The sequence below is a fragment of the Astatotilapia calliptera genome, unplaced genomic scaffold (genome assembly GCF_900246225.1).
Source record: "Astatotilapia calliptera unplaced genomic scaffold, fAstCal1.2 U_scaffold_111, whole genome shotgun sequence".
Lineage (NCBI taxonomy): Eukaryota > Metazoa > Chordata > Actinopteri > Cichliformes > Cichlidae > Astatotilapia > Astatotilapia calliptera.
Genome location: NW_020535632.1, coordinates 1 through 18240, shown reverse-complemented (window position 1 = coordinate 18240; position 18240 = coordinate 1). Strand labels below are relative to the sequence as shown.

Genomic DNA, 18240 nt, shown 5'->3' with positions numbered 1-18240 from the left:
ATATATGGTGCCGCGCTCCCACAATACATTGCGGCATTATGTCAACTCCAAAGCCCTACCGTTGAGTCCCTTCCAGTATTTCAGACAATCCCTTTCCGTCAAGAGCCACTTGTTAATTTGTTGCGGACTTGTGATTTGCACTTCCCAGCCACTGTAAGGAACACTATCAGACACTCTGATCGATGTCAATAAACATGTGCGCACTTAGTGCAGACTTCCCCAAGCTACAGTGGAAACTATCAAAAAGAAAAAGAGATCCTAATAGAACAAAGATTCATGTTCCAAGCCATCAAGTATTTCACTTGAGGAAACTTTTATCCTCTCCAAAATCACCTGGGTTATTTGGTGGATTCTTAAGAATTTGCTAAACAAAAGACTTGCCTTATAGAAAGGGGCCCATTTTAAGGCATACCGAGACACAAAGTCTGAAAGAATATGTATCCCCTGCAACTTTTAGAAGGAAAGACTAATCTTCTCCAAAATCATCCATATTCGGTGCTTCCCCCTCTTCTTTGTGCTTCCAAGAATGGGATCACAATTTCTTCACGACACCTTACTTATGTCTGTGAAGGTTCTCAGTCATCCAGGTCATCGTAGTCAAAGGAGCTTGCAAAGAAAAGCGTCTGGACTTCTTTAAGTTACTTGAAGACGTTTCACCTCTCATCCGAGAAGCTTCTTCAGTTCTAAGGTCAAATGGTGGAGAGTCTGAACTTACGTCTGAACAGACTTAACAATGTGGTGTATGCTGTACAGTGCAGCGAGGAATGCCCAGACCTCTACATTGGAGAGACCAAACAGCCACTTCACAAGCGCATGGCACAACACAGAAGAGCCACCTCCACAGGACAAGACTCAGCAGTCCATCTGCATCTTAAGGATAAAGGACACTCTTTCGAGGATGCCAATGTTCACATTTTGGACAGAGAGGACAGATGGTTTGAAAGAGGAGTGAAAGAAGCCATCTATGTCCACTGTGAGCGACCATCTTTGAACAGAGGCGGGGGTTTACGACACCAACTCTCTGCCATCTATAATCCAGTTTTGAGATCCCTTCCCAGACGCCTTAACGCCCACTCACATCCTGGGCCATCTGATCCCAGGAATTCGCATGATAAGGTGGGGCCAGGTTTCACAATGAACTCACCCGAAACTCTGGCTGATTGGGACCCACACCCAGTTTCACACCTTGGCTCAGGCGATTAGAGGATCATCAGGGGGTCCTTTTGTCCCTCTGTGGGGGGTTACTCCCACTAGGGTTATATCTGGGACTCTCCACCATTTGACCTTAGAACTGAAGAAGCTTCTCGGATGAGAGGTGAAACGTCTTCAAGTAACTTAAAGAAGTCCAGACGCTTTTCTTTGCAAGCTCCTTTGACGACGCCTTACTTACTTTAACCTCACTTTCACCATTGCACTTTAGTACAGAAAAAGAAACTTATTTTCTTTGTGGGTGTGTTTCGGTGCAAATGGGAAGGAGTTATAGTTCTTAGTTATAGTTTATAGGCTGTGATAAGTGCTGTTATGAATTTTCAATTGATTGTATTACAACCATCATATGACTCCCTGAGCAAGTGCTTTGGCAACAGTAGGAAGGAAAAACCCGCTTTTAACAGGAAGAACAACTAATGTGGTCAAGGATGTTACCTGGGTATTAACTACTAAACATAGACACAGCATAGGTAAATTTAAAAAAAGAAATTAAAAGGTTGCACCAATGGAAAAGGTAAAGCCTTTAAAAAATTACTGTCTAAAAAACAAAACAAAACAAATTCTAACTAAAGTCTGGTCAACCATAAATCTGACTGTTAATGGCTTGGACTGTGAGTGTTCATTATAGAGCTTAGTTTCCTCCAAAGGTTTGTTGCACTAAAATAGCTGGCTAAGCAGATTTAAATATTGAATAAATTAGAGTACAATGTAAGAATACCTATCTAAACCTGATCCAACATGCTGTATTTTTACATGCCATTTGTAGTATCTTCACTGTTTTGGTAAAAGTGTGTCTTCTTTATGTTCATGATGTGTTTCACTGCGTGCAAAAAGCAAACTGAAAAGCTAAAGACTTTCGTTTATTGCCATTTTAGATCCGTTATTGAAAATGCACAATTCCAAATGTATCTGCAGAAAACAACATTTTTCACAATTCTCCTGCAATTGAAAGAATAAACCTCTAACAAATTACTCTCTAAAAAATAACAGTGAAAAACAAAAATACTGATATGATCTGTTAATCATTCAAACAAAGTTCTGGTTGGTAATCAAAAATTTGAATGACTCCACTCATTCTGTCAATTATACTTTGATTTTACTTGTTAGAAGTGACTGGCATCGGTCGGCCTGCCCGTGATGTTGTGTTCTCGGAATTTCGAGGGTTAATCACCACCTGGGACGAGGGTTATTGGAGGACACGGGGTGTTTATTCTCTACTCGGGCACGGACGAAAAGAAGAGGAGAAAACCACCCACTCAACTTTCATTGTACCTGGATCAGCTGTTCACTGTTTTTACCACTTTGTAAATAAACCACACTGTTTATTCTTAAAGAGCAGTGTGTTCTTCACTTTTCACAGTACAACAAACTAACCTGTTTATCCTGCACTAACCTACAGCAAGGAAATACAGCAGCTGGACCTTTAGCTAGCAACACACTTTGAGACAAACTGCACACAAACACTTTGTGTGTTTGTGATGTTTGTTGAGCTGAGAGGAAAGCTGCACTGGAAATTAACTGACACTTAAAAACAATCACTTTTAATCCCTGACTTTGACACATGTCATCTTTTTTTATCCACTGGTGATTAATAAACAAACAAAGGTCTGCAGTCTCCAAAAGTTGATTCTGTTTATCTGAAAGTAGCGTTTTCACTGGGAGAAACGTTTCGTCTCTCATCCAAGTGACTTCTTCAGTGTCAGCTGACTGCAGGTTTCTCCAATCTAATTAACAGTACATTTGCATAATGACTGAAACCAGCCCAGTGAAGGAACAATGGGCTGGGAGGTCCACAGTGACAAGATAATAACGAGATAATGATTCCCCCCAAATGCATTATAGCCAAAGTAATGAGCCTGTTTTGAAAACGTAATAAGTAGAAAGTACAGATATTTGCTTGAAACTGTAGGGAGTAAAACTAAAAAGTAGTCAGAAAAATCTGTTCCCTTGACATCTGCCTTTGTCTGTTGTTCAGAATGCTGACATCTGTTTCCTGTTGGGTTAGGATGATAAAAACAATGTTTATGCTATTGTCACAAGTAAATGCTATAATGTCAAGTTCCATGTGTCTCTCACTGGCGACTGACAGCACACAGCATATGAGATGAAGGAGGGGTGGTGAATCCCACAGCTGGTGTGAGATCCAGTTCATCCTCTGTGATTCCAGGTGGAGGAGTGAAACGAAAGCGCTGAATGAGGGAGGTGAAGAAGAGGAAGAGCTCCATCTTAGCCAGACCTTCTCCGAGACACATCCTGCGACCTGCAAGAGCAGTTTACACTCATTTAAATCCAATCACGTCTGTGGAAGTGTACATTTTATCAAAGTTGTCATACCTGCAGAAAAGGGCATGAAGGCATCTCTCCTGACAAATTGACCCTTTTTGTCCAGAAAATGTGAAGGGTTAAAAGTGTGTGGGCTCTCCCATTCACTCTCATCATACAGGACAGAGGTGAGAAGGGGAAACACAATAGTTCCCTGTGGGAAACCAAGAAGATTTCTCATGTAGATGTACATCTACAGAACTAGTTCAGGTTATCAGAAGTGAATCAAGATGTTAAAATATATTTAGGTACAGCAGCTGACCTTTTTGATAAAGTATCCCTTGAAGGTGACATCTTGGCTAGTTTGGTGAGGAAGAGACATGGGAGCAATATTCGCCAGTCTCTGAGTCTCGTGAATGACTGCATCAGTGTACGGCAGGTTTTTCCGGTCATCTACACAAACTTGTCGGCTTCCTACTACCCGGCTCAGCTCCTCGTGGACCTGCTCTGCAGAGACAAAATAAAGAAACGCATTTGTCCACATTAGTTTTAACAGATCTGCTAAAATGTGTAAAAAAAAAAATTTAAATCCAAAATATACACAGAATATTGTTATGGTGCACATTGTTTGCATCTGACATGTGTATTTATTTACCACTGACTGGTAGTAACAAAGACAAAACTCCTAATTTTTTGCCTTATCTCTCTGATATCACATGCTGACATGTCAGTAAACCCATAACTGAAGTCCTTGGTCTTGTACCCCAACAGGACACTGAACTCTATTTATGTGTTATTACCATACATAATGAGACTTGCATGTCTTGTCCAGTTCCTTACCCTGTATGTGTGGGTATTTAGCCATTAACAGCAAACCCCATCTCAGTGTGGCTGCTGTGGTGTCAGTGCCAGCAGCAAACAGGTTGCTCACTGTGAATGTCAAGTTCTCCTCATTGTAGTGAGTATCCAAAACACAGGAGTCCTAAAAGAAGTAACACTCACATTGCTTATTGCTATCAAACCTAAAGTGTAAATAATATTATCATAATTTTAAAAAACACATATTGTCTTACTTCTTCTTTCTGTTTCACAATCAGAAAACAGTCCACAAGCCCTCGGCACAGTCCGGGCTCCAGAGTCTCTTTCAGATGATTAATTAAATTCTTTATATCTGTGACAGCCATCTCAACATTTTTTAACACCACCTGGCGATTTTTTATCCAACCGAACAGCCGAGGAAACATGTTAAAAAGCTGTGGAAAAAACAGTAAAACAAAGCTTATTCCAAGTAAATACACGTAATTATCAGAAATAAAATGAAATACACTTTACTTTGTCATATGACACAGTTTACATACTTAAAAATGTCAATATAGTATTATTACACAATTTTTCACTAAATCCTGGTTTTCATTTTTGTGAAAGCACCAATGACTTAACTTATTTCAGAATTTCTCTCACAGAAATCATTGAAATCACAATTAACAAAGTTACTGTTGCTGTGCATCTAAAGATATCTAATATTTTCAGGTAGCGTTACCATGTATTCTCTTAATGACTGTGAGTGCATATTGTGTCATATACAGTGGGGCAAAAAAGTATTTAGTCAGCCACCGATTGTGCAAGTTCCCCCACTTAAAATGATGACAGAGGTCAGTAATTTGCACCAGAGGTACACTTCAACTGTGAGAGACAGAATGTGAAAAAAAAATCCATGAATTCACATGGTAGGATTTGTAAAGAATTTATTCGTAAATTAGGGTGGAAAATAAGTATTTGGTCACCTCAAACAAGGAAAATCTCTGGCTCTCACAGACCTGTAACGTCTTCTGTAAGAAGCTTTTCTGTCCCCCACTCGTTACCTGTATGAATGGCACCTGTTTGAACTCATCATCTGTATAAAAGACACCTGTCCACAGCCTCAAACAGTCAGACTCCAAACTCCGCCATGGCCAAGACCAAAGAGCTTTCGAAGGACACCAGGAAAAGTATTGTAGACCTGCACCAGACTGGGAAGAGTGAATCTACAATAGGCAAGCAGCTTGGTGTGAAAAAATCAACTGTGGGAGCAATCATCAGAAAATGGAAGACATACAAGACCACTGATAATCTCCCTCGATCTGGGGCTCCACGCAAGATCTCATCCCGTGGGGTCAAAATGATCATGAGAACGGTGAGCAAAGATCCCAGAACCACACGGGGGGACCTGGTGAATGACCTGCAGAGAGCTGGGACCAAAGTAACAAAGGTCACCATCAGTAACACACTACAACGGCAGGGAATCAAATCCCGCAGTGCCAGACGTGTTCCGCTGCTGAAGCCAGTGCATGTCCAGGCCCGTCTGAAGTTTGCCAGAGAGCACATGGATGATACAGCAGAGGATTGGGAGAATGTCATGTGGTCAGATGAAACCAAAGTAGAACTTTTTGGTATAAACTCAACTCGTCGTGTTTGGAGGAAGAAGAATACTGAGTTGCATCCCAAGAACACCATACCTACTGTGAAGCATGGGGGTGGAAACATCATGCTATGGGGCTGTTTTTCTGCCAAGGGGACAGGACCACTGATCCGTGTTAAGGACAGAATGAATGGGGCCATGTATCGTGAGATTTTGAGCCAAAACCTCCTTCCATCAGTGAGAACTTTGAAGATGAAACGAGGCTGGGTCTTCCAACATGACAATGATCCAAAACACACCGCCCGGGCAACAAAGGAGTGGCTCCGTAAGAAGCATTTGAAAGTCCTGGAGTGGCCTAGCCAGTCTCCAGACCTCAACCCCATAGAAAATCTGTGGCGGGAGTTGAAAGTCCGTGTTGCTCGGCGACAGCCCCAAAACATCACTGCTCTCAAGAAGATCTGCATGGAGGAATGGGCCAAAATACCAGCTACTGTGTGTGCAAACCTGGTAAAGACCTATAGTAAACGTTTGACCTCTGTTATTGCCAACAAAGGTTATGTTACAAAGTATTGAGTTGTATTTTTGTTATTGACCAAATACTTATTTTCCACCCTGATTTACGAATAAATTCTTTACAAATCCTACCATGTGGATTCATGGAGTTTTTTTTTCACATTCTGTCTCTCACAGTTGAAGTGTACCTCTGGTGCAAATTACTGACCTCTGTCATCATTTTAGGTGGGGGAACTTGCACAATCGGTGGCTGACTAAATACTTTTTTGCCCCACTGTATACATTTTATTGTATCTCATGATTAAGAATTACTCTCTTTGGCTCAATGAGCAACAAACAAATTTATAAAATAAGAAGAAAAAAGATTGTGAAAAAGCAAACAGTCAGATTTCCAATGCACCACAGAGCCACATTTGCAAAACACATGGCCAAACAGCGGGAGCAGCAGGAAGAACTGCAGAATCGAATCGAGCGTATGATGGATTGAGAACCTGGCAGCTCGGATCTGGTCCCGGCCGCCACCCCAACTGGCGTTCCCCGAAGCCGTGGAAGTGGAGGAGGTCCTGACTGTTCCGGTGCCCGTCGTCGGGTGGGAGCGGCTGGTGCCTGGCAGCCTTATACGTGTAGTAGAAATCAGGTCATGAGGCCTGTTTGTTGTTGCTAATTTAAGCTGCTTTTATAAGATTTTATAGTTTCACAGGATGTTCTACTTCCATATATGAATGTATGTGATTGTCATTGTAGCAGGTTGAAAAAGCTACATGTTTATTTTTGTAAGAAAACGGGATCGTCTAGTGGTGACGTGTGTGCCAAACGACCAGAACTGGTGTCCAAAGTCTCAGGGAAGGCTGCATTGAGTGCGTCATCCAGGGAGCCCAGGTCACAGTCAAAACGTCAAGATGGCCACTGTTACCCCACGGCGGTTGTTGATAGTAAAGATCCAGAAAAGACTTTGTGATTTGAGTGTGAGCCAGCTGCGCACTGTTGTTTCTTCAGTGGAGGATGGCAGTATGACTCGCAATCTTGATGGCTTAAGTCAGGGGTGTCAAACTCAAATACACAGTGGGCCAAAATTCAAAACTGGAACAAGGTCGCGGGCTAACATTAATATTTATTGAAAAAAAATCTTCCTCCAGATTTAAGAATGAATCTCTTCTTATGGACTCAAACAAGTTTTGCTGAAAAACTGAATATGGAACGAGCAAAGCTTAATACTAAACAATATATATATTAGCTGTATAATACCAGTAGGCCAGCTCTAATAATAATTTGGTATGGCTTCGCGGGCCAAATGTAATTAGGCTGCGGGCCAAATTTGGCCCGCGGGCCAGAGTTTGACACCTATGGCTTAAGTGAACCAGAACTGTATGACCTGATCGTTGAGTACATCAGAGGTGAAAAGTTAAGAGCGTTGGAGGATGAAGGTATGGCCCAGCTCTTGCTCCTCGACGACATCGAGAGTGACCTGCTGTCAACGGACGTCGGAGGGGCTGGAGATCATCTGGCCGTGCCGCTTGAGATGGAAGATATTCCTAACCAGCAGCAGGAGTGCCCTACTTGACCCCACACATCCTGACAGACACCTGGCTATGCCAGCTGACCACATCCCCTAACACAGACTCTCACACACAGCCCATTCTACCGCAGGACAGAGACATCTCCACCTTTCCCTCATCCATGCTAAGAGACACTGATACGCCCACCAAGAACTTCAACATCCCAGCTTCAGTGTCACCGGCGCCTAGTGTTGCTGGGGTTTCCCCTGGCAGGGTGAGTCGTCCGTCCAGAGGATATGACCAAGTTTTGAGTCTCAGTGATGTGGCAGCTTTGTTTCCACGCAGAGAATTCAAGTTGCATGGTGGACAAATTTCAGATCTTGGCTCGGATATGTCCTACAGTAGTCTGTGCAAACAAATTGATGAGGGGTTACAAGAAGGGTTTACTGAGTGTGAAATAATCAGAACCTTGCTAAAGATAATGAAGCCTGGTACTCTCAAGGAAATGTTAACCAACAAAGATGATTTGACAGTTGATGGTTTGAAGAAACTTCTCCGCTCTCATATTCGAGACAAGAATAGCGCTGAACTCTTTCAAGAGCTAAGTAATGCTAAGCAGCAAGACAAAGAGAGTGCACAGCAGTTTTTGTACAGAATTATAGGGTTAAAACAGCGTGTACTATTTGAGTCACGACAGCCTGGTGCAGACTTTAGCTATGACAAAAAGCTTGTGCAGGGCACATTTCTTCACACACTTTATCAAGGGTTCAATGAAAAAAACAACTATGTGAGACAAGACCTCAAACCTTTTCTTAATGACTTGCAGGTTAGTGACGACTTTTTGCTTGAACAGATTACAAAGTCCATCAGCGAGGAAGCTGAGAGACTGAGGCGACTGGGTACAGCATCTAAAATCAGACCTGTGACTGTAAGTGCCGCTCAGCTTGCTAACACGGACTTGACTGAGCAAGCGAAGGTTAACACTGAGCTACAGGCTAACCGTGCAGCTATTAGAGAACTGACTGCCCAAGTGTCTTCATTGACTAGACAGCTAACTAAAGTGGTGAGCCAGACTGATAGTGTGGCATCTGGAGACTCCTGCTCGCCCCTGAACCACCCTCCAACACCTCCAGCTGAGAACCGGGGCAGATGTGGTGATTGTGTACAGCAAGGCAAAGTGAGCTGCCCCCCACTGCTTTGCGTGTGGCCAGCCAGGACACCGGGCTATTGGCTGCCTGCGGCGTAAGGTGTCGGGAAACGGGGTGAGGTCACTGGAGAGGGGCTGCCAGTGACCGAACAAGCTGAGGAGTCCCCAGCACACACCAGTTTTGCTAAGACTTCAAGTGTGGTGAGATCAAATGTACCCAGTCCTGCACCACCAGCGAAACCCACTGCACAGCTTATTGGGAACAGATGTATGGTCTCATGTGCCATCAATGGAGTACCACTTAAGATGCTGCTTGATTCAGGGGCCCAAGTGACTATGGTATCAAGAGCATGGATAGAGAAAAACATCCCCCACATTAAGATCAAGCCACTTGAGTCCCTCCTTTCAGACCAGCCTCTGGAAATAGCGGCAGCTAATGGTACAGACGTTCCATTTGATGGTTGGGCAGACACGGAACTTCAAATTCAGAGTGTGAACTATGGGCATGTCGCCATACAAGTGCCAGTGCTTATCAGTCAGCACAACCTTAACTGTCTTATTTTAGGCAGCAACGTAATAGCTGAAATCCTAAAAACCAATAAAGAACAGAGAGGTGGGGCTGACCTGTCTGCGCTCCTCAAAGAAGCTTTAAGTGTCAGCAGCAGTGCAGTAGATGCTCTAGTTTCAGCACTTCAGATGCCCACCCCTGATGAAATAGATCCTGAGTGTAGTGTGAGAACAGGAAAAAAAGGTGTAATGATTCCTGCAGGACAGATTTGTGAAGTAAAGTGTAGAGTCAGAGAATGGCCAAGAGGTGGCCCATGACTCTTCCAACCAAATCTAGAGAACAGCTGCCCTGAGGGTTTGGAGTTGTTCCCAGCTTTGGTAGATGTCCCCAGTGGGTTGACAAAAATTGTTAAGATTCCCATTCAGAATCCTACCAAACATGACATTTTTCTCTCCAAAAGAACAGTCTTAGGTACATTGGAAGAGGTGACTGAAGTAAAACCTGTCAAGTATCTCTCTGCTGACGCAGGGTCATCAGCCCATACAAATGTAAAAGTGTGTTCAGTTCAGCTAGGTAACGAAAAGCATCAGACAGAAGTCAATGAAGGTCAGAGATGGCATCCACCTGTTGATTTGTCCTACCTGACAGAGGGTAGTTAGAGACATGTTGTATGAACAGTCAGATGTTTTTGCCCAAAGTGACTCTGACATTGGTTGCATCCCAAGCTTGCAGTTGAAAATTAATCTGAAAGACGATACGCCTGTCCAGACATCCTACAATTCGGTCCCCAAACCTTTGTATAAAGAGGTAAAAGAATATGTAGTGGCAATTCCTTTACTTTTGAATGATCAAACGTCCCACAACTTAAAGTCCACAAGCCACTGCTGCATTGAGGTAATATTTCGTACGCAGGCAAAAGAAGTCCATTGTCCAAACCTTTTAGTTGAGAGTTTTGGTTTTGGTTTATTTATCCATTTGGCAAGCAATAACAAGATCCTTCCTACTGCTTCTCCTGCTCTGGTAAAAAACCATAGGCCCACCCCAATGCATGCTGGTCCTATACCAGTCTCTTTATTTATAGAAACAAAATGGCCCTACAGCTCTTACTGACTAATTTAACAAAATAACAACAAACAAAACAAATCATTTAAAACAAAATATTAACCGACAAATAAACCCCAAAATATAAGTAAACTAACAACAAACTTTAACTAATTTCAAAAATAAGAACAAAAACAAAAATAAAGAACAAATAGCTCCAACACTCCAGCCCCTAATTGTGCATACAATCACAATTACTTTAAAGTCCCAAAAGGAGGAGCTATTCCCTTAAACAAATCCTTAATTTTCATTGAGGATTTTCTTCACGATGAGGCTTCCAGTAGCAAAATAAGTTTTGTCACTGGCCTTTCCAAAACACTGGTCCTTGTTTGTAGTCTCACAGAACGCACCAAGCCTTTTGCATCCTGGTTTACATTTAAGACTTTCGCCATCATCCATGATCCTCTTGGAGCTGTAGCGTCTGCAATTAAAACAACATCTCCAGGTATAAGACATCTTTTAGTCCTCATCCATTTTTGTCTTTCTTGCATCAAAGGTAGGTACTCAGAAAGCCATCTCTTCCAGAACAACTCTGCCATGTACTGTACCTGTTTCCACCTTTTCCTGACATGCAAATCACTTGGATGAAACAGTCCTGGTGGAAAAACTGGTTTATTTTTCAGCAACAACAAGTGATTGGGTGTCAGTGCTTCAAGATCATTTGAGTCATCTGAAACTTTAGTAATGGGTCTGTCGTTCATTATAGCTTCAACCTCACAGAAGACTGTGTGGAGTCCTTCATCATCCAGAACTTGCTCCTTAAGAACTGAGGCTAAAATATTCTTTACTGAACGAATGAGACGCTCCCACACACCGCCTTGGTGAGAAGCTGCTGGGATGTTGAAGTTCCATTTCATGCCATCCTGAACAAAAGCCTTTTGAATTTTGGCATGGTCCAGCTCAGTCAAACTTTCTTTCAACTCTCGATTCGCCCCAACAAAATTTGTAGCATTATCAGATCTGATGGTCGAAACTGGGCCTCGTCTACAGATGAACCTCCTCACAGCATTTATACAAGAGTCTGTATCAAGTGTACATGCAATCTCCAGATGTACTGCACGACTGGTGAAACAAGTAAAAAGAACTCCATACCTTTTAAGGAGACTTCGTCCTCTTTTAACACTTATAGGTCCAAAATAGTCCACTCCAACATTTGTGAATGGGGCTATGTCTGGCAGGACTCTCTCTTCAGGCAGATCCGCCATCTTTTGTTCAACAAACTTTCCTCTGTTGCGTCTACACGTGATACAACGAGAGATAATTTTCCTGGCAGCAGAATTTGCATTTAATATCCAGTAATTTTGTCTTAGTTTTGACAGCATGTGTGCTCTTCCTGCATGTCCCAACCTTTGATGGATATGGCGTAAAATCAGTGTTGACACATGCATATCTTTTGTCAAAATTACAGGATGCTTTAATTCCATAGGCATGGCTGCTTTATTCAATCGGCCACCCACTCTGAGGATTCCTGCATCCAACACTGGATCAAGTTTATAGAGACAATTTCCCTTAGAGACTCCTTTGAGGCCATTGCGAATTAAAGCCATTTCAGTCGTAAATTTCTGTTGTTGTGCATATTGAAGAATAGCTTGTTCTGCCTTTGCCAAGTCTTCTGGAGTGAGATTTCCTTTCTTCAAAGTGGTCTTAAATCTTTCCATTCTTATCTCCACTTCTTTCTGACCTTCCGGATCATTCTTATTCAAACCTGCAGCAAGCAACTCTTTCCTCTTCTGTGCCAACAACACCAAGACCTCTTTCATCTTTAAAAGCCAGGCTACAGAGATTTTAAGTTTTGCCCAAGACGAGAAGTAGAGGATAAAATAGCTGGTAGGATTTTGTAATTCTCTCACAATGGCATTCATTGTCAGGTCCCTTTTGACCTCTGGGTCATCTGCAGAAATTACACTGTACTCCACATCCAGTTTAGGCCATTCCTTTTCTGACTCATAGAGAAATTCTGGCCCTTTTATCCATCTCCTACATTTGAGGAGATCCCCAGCTCTCATACCTCTGGATGCGTCATCTGCAGGATTCTCCTTAGAAGAAACGTATCTCCACTGATTCACATCTGTTGCTTCCCGAATAACAGCAATTCTGTTTGCAACAAAAGTATTGAATCTTCTGGTTTCATTGGAGATGTATTTCAGTACTGTTGTGCTATCAGTCCAAAAAACTGATTTTTCCAACCTGACTTGCAGCTCCTTTTGCAGAAGCCTGTCCACCCGAACTGCAAGAACTGCAGCCGTCAATTCCAACCTGGGAATTGTAGTTTGCTTGAGAGGAGCAACTCTAGCCTTTCCCAGGATAAAAGCAACATGCGTGACGTTATTCTTTTCCAACTTTAAATATGACACCGTTCCATACCCATCTTGACTTGCATCAGAAAAATGATGAAGTTGTGCCCTATCTGGTCTTCCAAAGCAATTTGGTTTAATGCAAGTTCCACTTTAAACTTTGAAATCAGCTGGAGATCCTCCAGCCAATCACGCCACCGCTGGGAAAGAGAGTGGGGAATAACTTCATCCCACTTCAAATTTTGTCGGCAAAGCTCTTGTAGCAACAGTTTAGCTGGCATACTGAAGGGAGACAAGATTCCCAAAGGATCATACAGTGAGCTGACCACAGACAAAATTCCCCTTCTGGTTGTTGGACGGTCCTGCAGGGAGGTTCTGAACTGGAACTTGTCTGTTGCTATGCACCACTGTAAACCCAGTGCTCTCTCAACTGGAAGTTGATCTGTGTCCAAATCCAGATCCTTAATTTCCTTTGCTCTTCTTTCCTCTGGGATTGACATGAGCACTGTGCGACTGTTACTGATCCATTTTGATTCAGAATATGTTCAGAATTTGCTGGACAACGGCTGGATCAGAAAGTCCACATCACCCTACTCATCTCCGGTGGTGTGTGTCCGAAAGAAAGACAAAAGCTTACGCTTGTGTATTGACTTTCGGGGCCTTAACCGTAAAACCATTGCTGACCGCCACCCACTACCACGCATCCAAGACCTGCTGGATAATTTGGGGGGCTATTCATGGTTTTCAATATTCGACCAGGGTAGTGCGTACCACCAGGGCTTTGTTGATGAAAGATCAAGACACCTGACAGCATTCAGCACGCCTTGGGGGTTGTACGAGTGGATCCGCCTCCCATTTGGCCTTACCAACGCCCCAGCAGCATTTCAGAGATGCATGGAGGGGGTCCTTGATGGTCTGAGGGATGAGTGCTGCTCACCATATTTAGATGATGTGCTTTGCTTTTCCAAGACTTTTCATGACCATGTTGATGATCTGATGCATGTGCTTTGCCGCCTGCGAGAGCATGGTGTGAAGCTACGTCCCAAAAAATGTGAACTGTTTAAGCGTCAGGTCAGGTATGTTGGGCGCTTGGTGACCACTGAAGGTGTCCAGATAGACCCAAAAGATCTCGAAGCAGTGGAACATTTGAGAGACAGAGAGCCAAAGAACATGGGAGAGGTCAGAGCACTCTAGGGTTTCTAGGGTATTACAGGACGTTCATTCAGGACTTTTCTAGAATAGCGAGGCCACTGTTTAAGCTTATTGAGAGTCCCAGTGATCCTAGCCTGCAATGTAGCTCAACTAGAGCCAAAATCAAGTTAAAGCGCACAAATGGTGGTCAGCTTCCTTCCAAAACACCAGTGCAATGGACAGCAGAACATCGTACTGTGGTGTCACGTCTGGTGGATATGTTAACCCGTCCACCTGTCCTGGCTTACCCAGATTTCAGTTTGCCCTTCGTTCTACACACAGATGCATCAAATGAAGGCCTGGGGGCTGTGCTTTATCAGCAACAGGGGGAAAAGCTCTGTGTCATTGCTTATGGTTCCAGGACACTCACGCCTGCTGAGAAAAATTACCATCTCCATTCTGGCAAGCTTGAATTCCTTGCCCTGAAGTGGGCAATTTGTGATAAATTTAGGGATTACCTCTACTATGCACCCACTTTCACAGTGTACACAGATAATAATCCCCTCACATACATCTTGAGCACAGCAAAGTTAAACGCTGTGGGACATCGGTGGGTGGGCGAATTAGCTGACTTCCATTTCACTGTAAAGTATAGACCAGGCAAGTCCAACGCAGACACTGACACGCTCTCCCGCTATCCATTGCCACTCCAGGAACACCTCATGGAGTATACTGAGACACTGTCCCCAGAAGTGGTTTCTGCAATCTGGCAAGGAGACAAAGCCATGAGAGACGGTGATGTACCATGGGTGGCTGCACTGCACTGTGTTGACGACACACCCCCTGAAGGTGCCCCTGTCATCACCCCAGAAAACATCAGGGCTGCGCAGAGGGAGGACCCCCCTATCTGTGAGGTGATAAATCTGAAAAAGAGTAGATGGAGTCCTAATAGTAAAGATAAGAGACAGCTAGGACAAGAGACACGTAGGCTAGTACATGAATGGAACAGACTTGTACTTGAGGAAGGAATACTGTACAGACAGACTGGACAAAGAAAACAGCTGATTCTACCCAGTAAGCTTAAGCAAACTGTACGGAAACACCTGCATGATGATATGGGACATGTTGGTGCTGACAAAGTCATTCAGTTAGCAAGGGAGAGGTTTTACTGGCCTTTTATGCAGTGTGAAATTGAGGACTATGTCATTCGCCAGTGCCCTTGTATCAAACAGAAACGGCCAAGTGTCCCAGAGAGAGCACCAATGGGCTCGATAACAACCAGTGCCCCCTTTGAACTCATTTCGGTTGACTATTTACATCTAGAACCAAGTAAAGGTGGCTTTGAGTACATTTTAGTCTTGGTAGATCACTTTACCCGTTTTGCCCAAGCTTACCCGACTAAGAATAAATCTGGCAAAACAGCAGCTGAGAAAATCTTTCTTGACTTTATCCCGCATTTCGGGTACCCTGAAAAGCGGCATCATGACCAAGGCCGGGAGTTTGAGAACAACCTTTTCCAAAGACTCAAACAGCTGGCAGGAATAGGCCACTCTCGAACAACCCCCTACCACCCACAGGGAAATCCTGTTGAGCGTCTAAATAGAACACTTCTACAAATGCTACGGACTCTTCATGAGGAGAAAAGGGCAGAATGGAAGGATCATTTGCCCCATATAGTCCATGCATATAACTGCACAAGACATGAGGCAACAGGCTATTCACCTTTCTTCCTCCTTTATGGAAGAGCCCCACGCTTGCCTGTTGATCTGCTTTTTGATTTAAAACCTGAAAAAGAGTCACAGTCCAGACAGGAGTATGCACAAAAGTGGGCTGCACGCATGCAGGAAGCCTATAAAATTGCTTCAGAAAACAGTGCAAAGTCCTCTGCAAAGGGGAAAAAGCATTATGATCAGCACATCAAAGGCATCGCACTGCAACCAGGAGATCGAGTGCTTGTCAGAAACCTCTCCGAGCGGGGTGGTCCAGGCAAACTCCGTGCCTACTGGGAAAAGAAAATTCACAGAGTTGTTGAGAAGATTGGAGATGGACCTGTATATAGGGTACAATCAGAAACAGGAGACAAAACCTTTCGTGTCCTGCATCGAAACCTCCTGCTGCTTGTGACTGATTTGCCGGTAGAGCAAGATCAGCAGGGACGTCAGAAAAGACAAACACAAAGACTGGGAGAGACAAACCCCAATGAAACAGTGGAACATGAGTCTGATCATTCGGATGAAGAGGAAGGGTACACATACAGCCTGAGAACTATACCTGTGTATCAGTGGAGGAGAGTTAACCCCAAAAGGCCTCAGCCGAGACCACACAGTGAACTGAGAGCTGTAGCTCCTGAGTTTCAGCCAATAAGACACGAAATGGAATCAGTGGAAGTGCAGCAGGGAAGTGCAGTCCCACCAGCTGTATCTACAGAACCAGCAGATTTCCCAATGCCTGTTGTTTCATCACCAACTGTGGAAACCCAGGAGGAACCTGCAACTGAGGATCTTATGGAGGACACAGGGTCGGAGAGCTGTGTGGATAACAGGGACCCTGCCCCAGAGACACCAGAATGGGATGTGCCACCAATACGGAGGTCGACCAGAGCTGTGAAACCGAAAGAGGTTTTTACATATAGCCAAATGGGACAGCCTTCATATCAGCTCTGGAGACCTGGAGCAAACATGATGCTTGCATATGTTCCCTGCCACATGTCACTTTACCCAGCTGTTCCTGACTGTTATTACCTCACACCAGTATGGACATGTTAGACTGGTGACCAAAAGACCTTTTGACATTACTCCTGGAACTAATAGTTTTGACTATTAGACTTTTAAAGACTTTGGGCAAACGCCATGAAGTGTGTTAGTTTGGTTCCAGATGTCCGGAGCCATCTCTTAAAGCAGGGGAGAGTGTAGCAGGTTGAAAAAGCTACATGTTTATTTTTGTAAGAAAACCAAATACCCCCTTATTTTTTGTTTATTATTGTGACTTATTTTGACATTGTTATGTGTTGTTATATTGGTTATATTTCATTATGCCAAGTAGATGGTGCTCTTGCACTGCTGTGGAACTACCAGAGAGACTAGCTATAGGCTCTGCGCATGCGCAGCTCAGAAATAAATGAGCTCCAGCCTGAGCAAGACGCTAACTTCGCGTGTCCTCTCTATTAATCCACAGGTACTGACAAACAAACTTTTATGTTACCGAACTGGTTCTAAATGTCATGTAAGTTGAGTAACAACTGTTCGGCTATATTTTGAGATGAGAGTGATGATGTTGTTTGTGGTATTTTGTGTTGTAATGAGTATTAGTGTATCATCGGCATAATGCTTTAATGCTACGTAGCACTATAAGTATATGCTATGACAGTGGCAACCTGCGACTTCCGAAAATGTGTTGTAGTGTTTGTTTTAGTGTTAGCCAAGCAGTACTGAGTACATGTATTAAGGGGAAAGCTTTTTGTTGGTGAAACAATGTTTGCAGTCGTCTGCCGCCATGTTGGTTGCGTTCATGCCATGTTCAAAAGTAATAGCGTATATGGCGCGAATGTGGGGAAAGGTTGTGTGAATGTGAGATGGGTTATTTTGGTATGTTGTTATGCTTTGGCCGTGAGTGTTTTGTTTAAGTGTGAGTATGTAAAGTCATTTTGAATTAGTTTGTATTTATTTTGCTTTTGAGAGAATGCTTTTTGTAACTTTATTTTTGTTTATGAACTCTGTTATTTTATGGGAAGAATGCATGTGTATATGTGGAGAAATAAATGAGCTCCAGCCTGAGCAAGACGCTAACTTCGGTGTCCTCTCTATTAATCCACAGTTTGCTCATATTTGGCTACGCAGTGCTCTCTAGCCTGTGTGCCGCTTGCTGCCGGTCCAGATTCCCCTAGGTCTGGTGCCGGTAACATCATCAAATCTGAATCAGCATGAAAACGGATGCTGATTGCTGTTAAAGCTGTAACAGTATCAATTTATACCTCGATCCTTTGCACAGTGGTAATATTAGTGGATCTAAATCTTATGTGTAATTTATTTTAAAAACAGCGTCAAGTCAAAAAGCCAACCTGGACTGATGCAGAACCTGAGACACATATGGTTTGATTGGCTCGCTTCACCATGTTTCTTGAATACAGGGTCACCGTAGTCAAATCTGCTTCGTACACAATAGAGGAGATAATGTTGGCTGTT

General features: G+C 43.3%; 1 protein-coding gene across 3 annotated transcripts; it reads right to left on the bottom strand.

The window, feature by feature from the left end:
- Positions 1-2950: 2950 nt before the first annotated feature.
- LOC113017371 (cytochrome P450 2K1-like) lies at positions 2951-18174 on the bottom strand. Of its 3 annotated transcripts, none has more exons than XM_026160521.1 (7): positions 18117-18174; positions 4545-4724; positions 4312-4453; positions 3794-3978; positions 3544-3685; positions 3286-3469; positions 2951-3202 (listed from the first exon to the last, which is right to left on the bottom strand). In XM_026160521.1, the coding sequence occupies exons 1-7, from the start codon at positions 18168-18170 to the stop codon at positions 3181-3183; spliced, it is 909 nt and encodes a 302-aa protein (XP_026016306.1). In that variant the 5' UTR covers positions 18171-18174; the 3' UTR covers positions 2951-3180. The 3 variants fall into 3 exon arrangements, with proteins under 3 accessions (XP_026016306.1, XP_026016307.1, XP_026016305.1); XM_026160522.1 differs by lacking the exon at positions 18117-18174 and adding an exon at positions 14864-15763; XM_026160520.1 differs by lacking the exons at positions 2951-3202; positions 3286-3469; positions 3544-3685; ... (1 more) ...; positions 4312-4453; positions 4545-4724 and adding exons at positions 10750-14982; positions 16331-16660 and having other exon boundaries at positions 18117-18165.
- Between the last annotated feature and the right edge of the window lie 66 nt (positions 18175-18240).